The sequence below is a fragment of the Montipora foliosa genome, chromosome 2, assembly GCF_036669935.1.
Source record: "Montipora foliosa isolate CH-2021 chromosome 2, ASM3666993v2, whole genome shotgun sequence".
In the NCBI taxonomy this organism is placed as follows: domain Eukaryota; kingdom Metazoa; phylum Cnidaria; class Anthozoa; order Scleractinia; family Acroporidae; genus Montipora; species Montipora foliosa.
The window spans coordinates 51554522-51557021 of NC_090870.1; the positions used below are offsets into that span (position 1 = coordinate 51554522).

Sequence of the window (2500 nt, forward strand, 5' to 3'; positions counted from 1 at the left end):
CAAGCTGTATTCGGAAGAAGAAATCTCCTTACCTCTTTCCAGCGTTTTCTTCGATAAGTGATTCAGTGGGAAGCACGTTGACATAGCAAACGTCGCTGCGACTGCCATAGCCATGGCAAGTGCCTTCATGTTGCAGTAAAATGCTCTAAGGCAACTTTACTGCAGAAGTACGCGTACTACGAAAGAGTTGACGGTAGCGGAAAACGCGCCCTTCAAGCATACCAACAAACTGCTGTTTATCAATAATTGAACCACCTAATTCTGCATAGGAACAGCCGGGTATGTAAATTTTGAGCGTTATTCGCCTCATTAAAAACAGGTACCTGTCATTGACGTTGCTTGGGAAATATGACTCTTTCAACTAAAATACTACTAATATTCGCAAATTAAATGAATGAATTATCGTTGCGGCATTATTCATACGCAGTGATAAGCTTTGGTTTTAAAATCAAAATTTGAAGTACAAATGCTTGATGAAGCATATTGACAAGCTGGCGCAATTCGGCAAAAAAGCATGAGTTGTGTAATTTGCCATGACATGTGCATTCATTTTACAAATGTATCTCTTTTGGAGCGATACTAGAAACGGCAAATGATTTGTTTAATTGTGCTTAAAACGCTCTTATTCAAAAAAAACTGTTATTGGACCTACTGCGAGTGCATCATTCCATCTCAGTGGCATTACGGAGCTCTATGATTAACACAGCACAAGTTAGATTACCATGGTAACGTCGATGCAATATATCAAGCGCGCTGATTGGCTCGTGTCAGCGTGCCTGACGATAGCTGACAACACCGAAGAGAAGAGCACGTGTCTGCGGATCGTACTGCGGACTCCTTTTGTGCTTTCGTCTCTTCTTTGCGTGTCTTGTACCAAAACGATTTCGGTAAAGGTTTTCTTATCCTTTAACTAAACTGATTCAGTTCCAGCTTCAAATCAGAGGAGTCAAACCCTGAAACTGCACTTTCAGTTATTGCGGTTTGCAAAGGGAATGAAAAAGAGCTGGGGTAAATCTGGTTCAAAACAGATAAAATTTGTAATTTTAAGGCAAATGCATTGTTTAAGAAATCACTGTAAAGTCCTTGAACACTCAAGAAGCTAATTTAGCTTTGAAATAATATTTAATAATAAATTTGAATTGTAGAGTTTTCAGTTTATTTATTTCAAGTATTGCCTCAGCAAATTAAGTATTATCGGCGTTGGGCTTGAGACTTTCACACCTTTTGAACTCTTCCTTTCTTACCAATTTGGAAACTTGAAAATGCCTAAACAACAGGAATAAACAACTGGTACAGAGGCATGAGTTGTGAGAAAACCTGTCTAATCAACCAATCACGTGTTGTTTAGTATCCCGTAATGATAGAGTCATGGCAGTGACTGTTCAGATTTACACGCCTCTTATCACACTCTGAAGTTTGTTATCTGATAATTATTTGCCTATTTTAATTCCATGATTAATGGTTTTTAAAATATGGTGTCACGACTGGTTATGGCATTTGCATTCTTCTCCGTGGCCCTCTCGTCGCCGATCATCAAGATAAAGAGTAGGTAGCTATAGAGAGTGGTTTCAACAGTATTATCAAATTGTTTACGAAACGTGCATTTACAATATGATCGTTGATCCACAGCGAATATTTGAAGGTTCTTTCGGCAGTTCTTATTGAAGAGTCTTAAAATTATTGAAATCGATCATGTTCTTCGTTATCATAAGTTCTGGGGAGTTCACTACAACACCGGAGTTGACTGCTAAAACTATAATATTGACCTGTCTGGGAGATGATCTTATCACACACTGATACCAATTGGACAGGACAAAGTCAATTTTTTTCTGTCTTAATTAAAGGATCTTATATCTTTAATAAAGGCGAAACTCCTGAAAAAGGTCTGCAAGTGCACTCATAAGCAATTTGTTTTAACTCAGATGATATCGCGAAAAATAATTAAAATCTATAGAGTTTGTCAAGAGCTGAATCCAACTTAGTCATAACTACGACTTTAGACCAAGACCAGTCATTCAACTGTGTAATTACCCGTTATGTATCTGAACAGTTTTTGCAACACTTAAAGATCTTGTTCGCCAGCCGCTTCGTAGCTCATTGTATATGAATTTGTGTTGCGGGATTTCGTGAAGATCACACCACATATCCCGGATACGGTAAATCAAGCAAAAGATTTACTAATGCAAAAGGTTGAGAAGTCATTCAATAGAGTAAACCTCCCACTGTGCGAAAACAGGTTATCAGTTTGTAAAAATTATTGGATGTGCTACACTTTTTCTAGAGAAAGAGACGTTAGAAAAGATGTACTGATCCCATTATTAATCGTTTTGGTTTCTAAAAAGGAAATTCATATGGCTTTTAGGTGGTTTCTAATTTTAGTGTTTTGAATGGACAACTATTAATTGAAGTAAATGGAATGAAAACACAGTTTACTTTATTATGTGAGAAGCAAATTAAACAATAAATTTTATTAACCCTTCATGAAGGCCGGTTCAAATGA

General features: G+C 37.1%; 2 protein-coding genes across 4 annotated transcripts in view; one reads left to right on the top strand and one right to left on the bottom strand.

Moving 5' to 3' along the window:
• Positions 1–280, bottom strand: part of LOC137993498 (uncharacterized) — a 17683-nt gene extending 17403 nt beyond the window's left edge. For all 3 annotated transcript variants that reach the window (XM_068839405.1, XM_068839404.1, XM_068839403.1), the window contains exon 1: positions 33–280. In XM_068839405.1, coding sequence (XP_068695506.1) covers positions 33–129 — 97 coding nt within the window. In that variant the 5' untranslated portion in view covers positions 130–280. The remainder of the gene's footprint in view (positions 1–32) is intronic.
• Positions 281–1374: 1094 nt separating this feature from the next.
• The window catches only part of LOC137990934 (uncharacterized), a 7809-nt gene continuing 6683 nt past the window's right edge, over positions 1375–2500 (top strand). Inside the window, exon 1 of the mRNA XM_068836055.1 lies at positions 1375–1545. Within this exon, the coding sequence (XP_068692156.1) occupies positions 1473–1545 (73 nt within the window). The 5' untranslated portion in view covers positions 1375–1472. The remainder of the gene's footprint in view (positions 1546–2500) is intronic.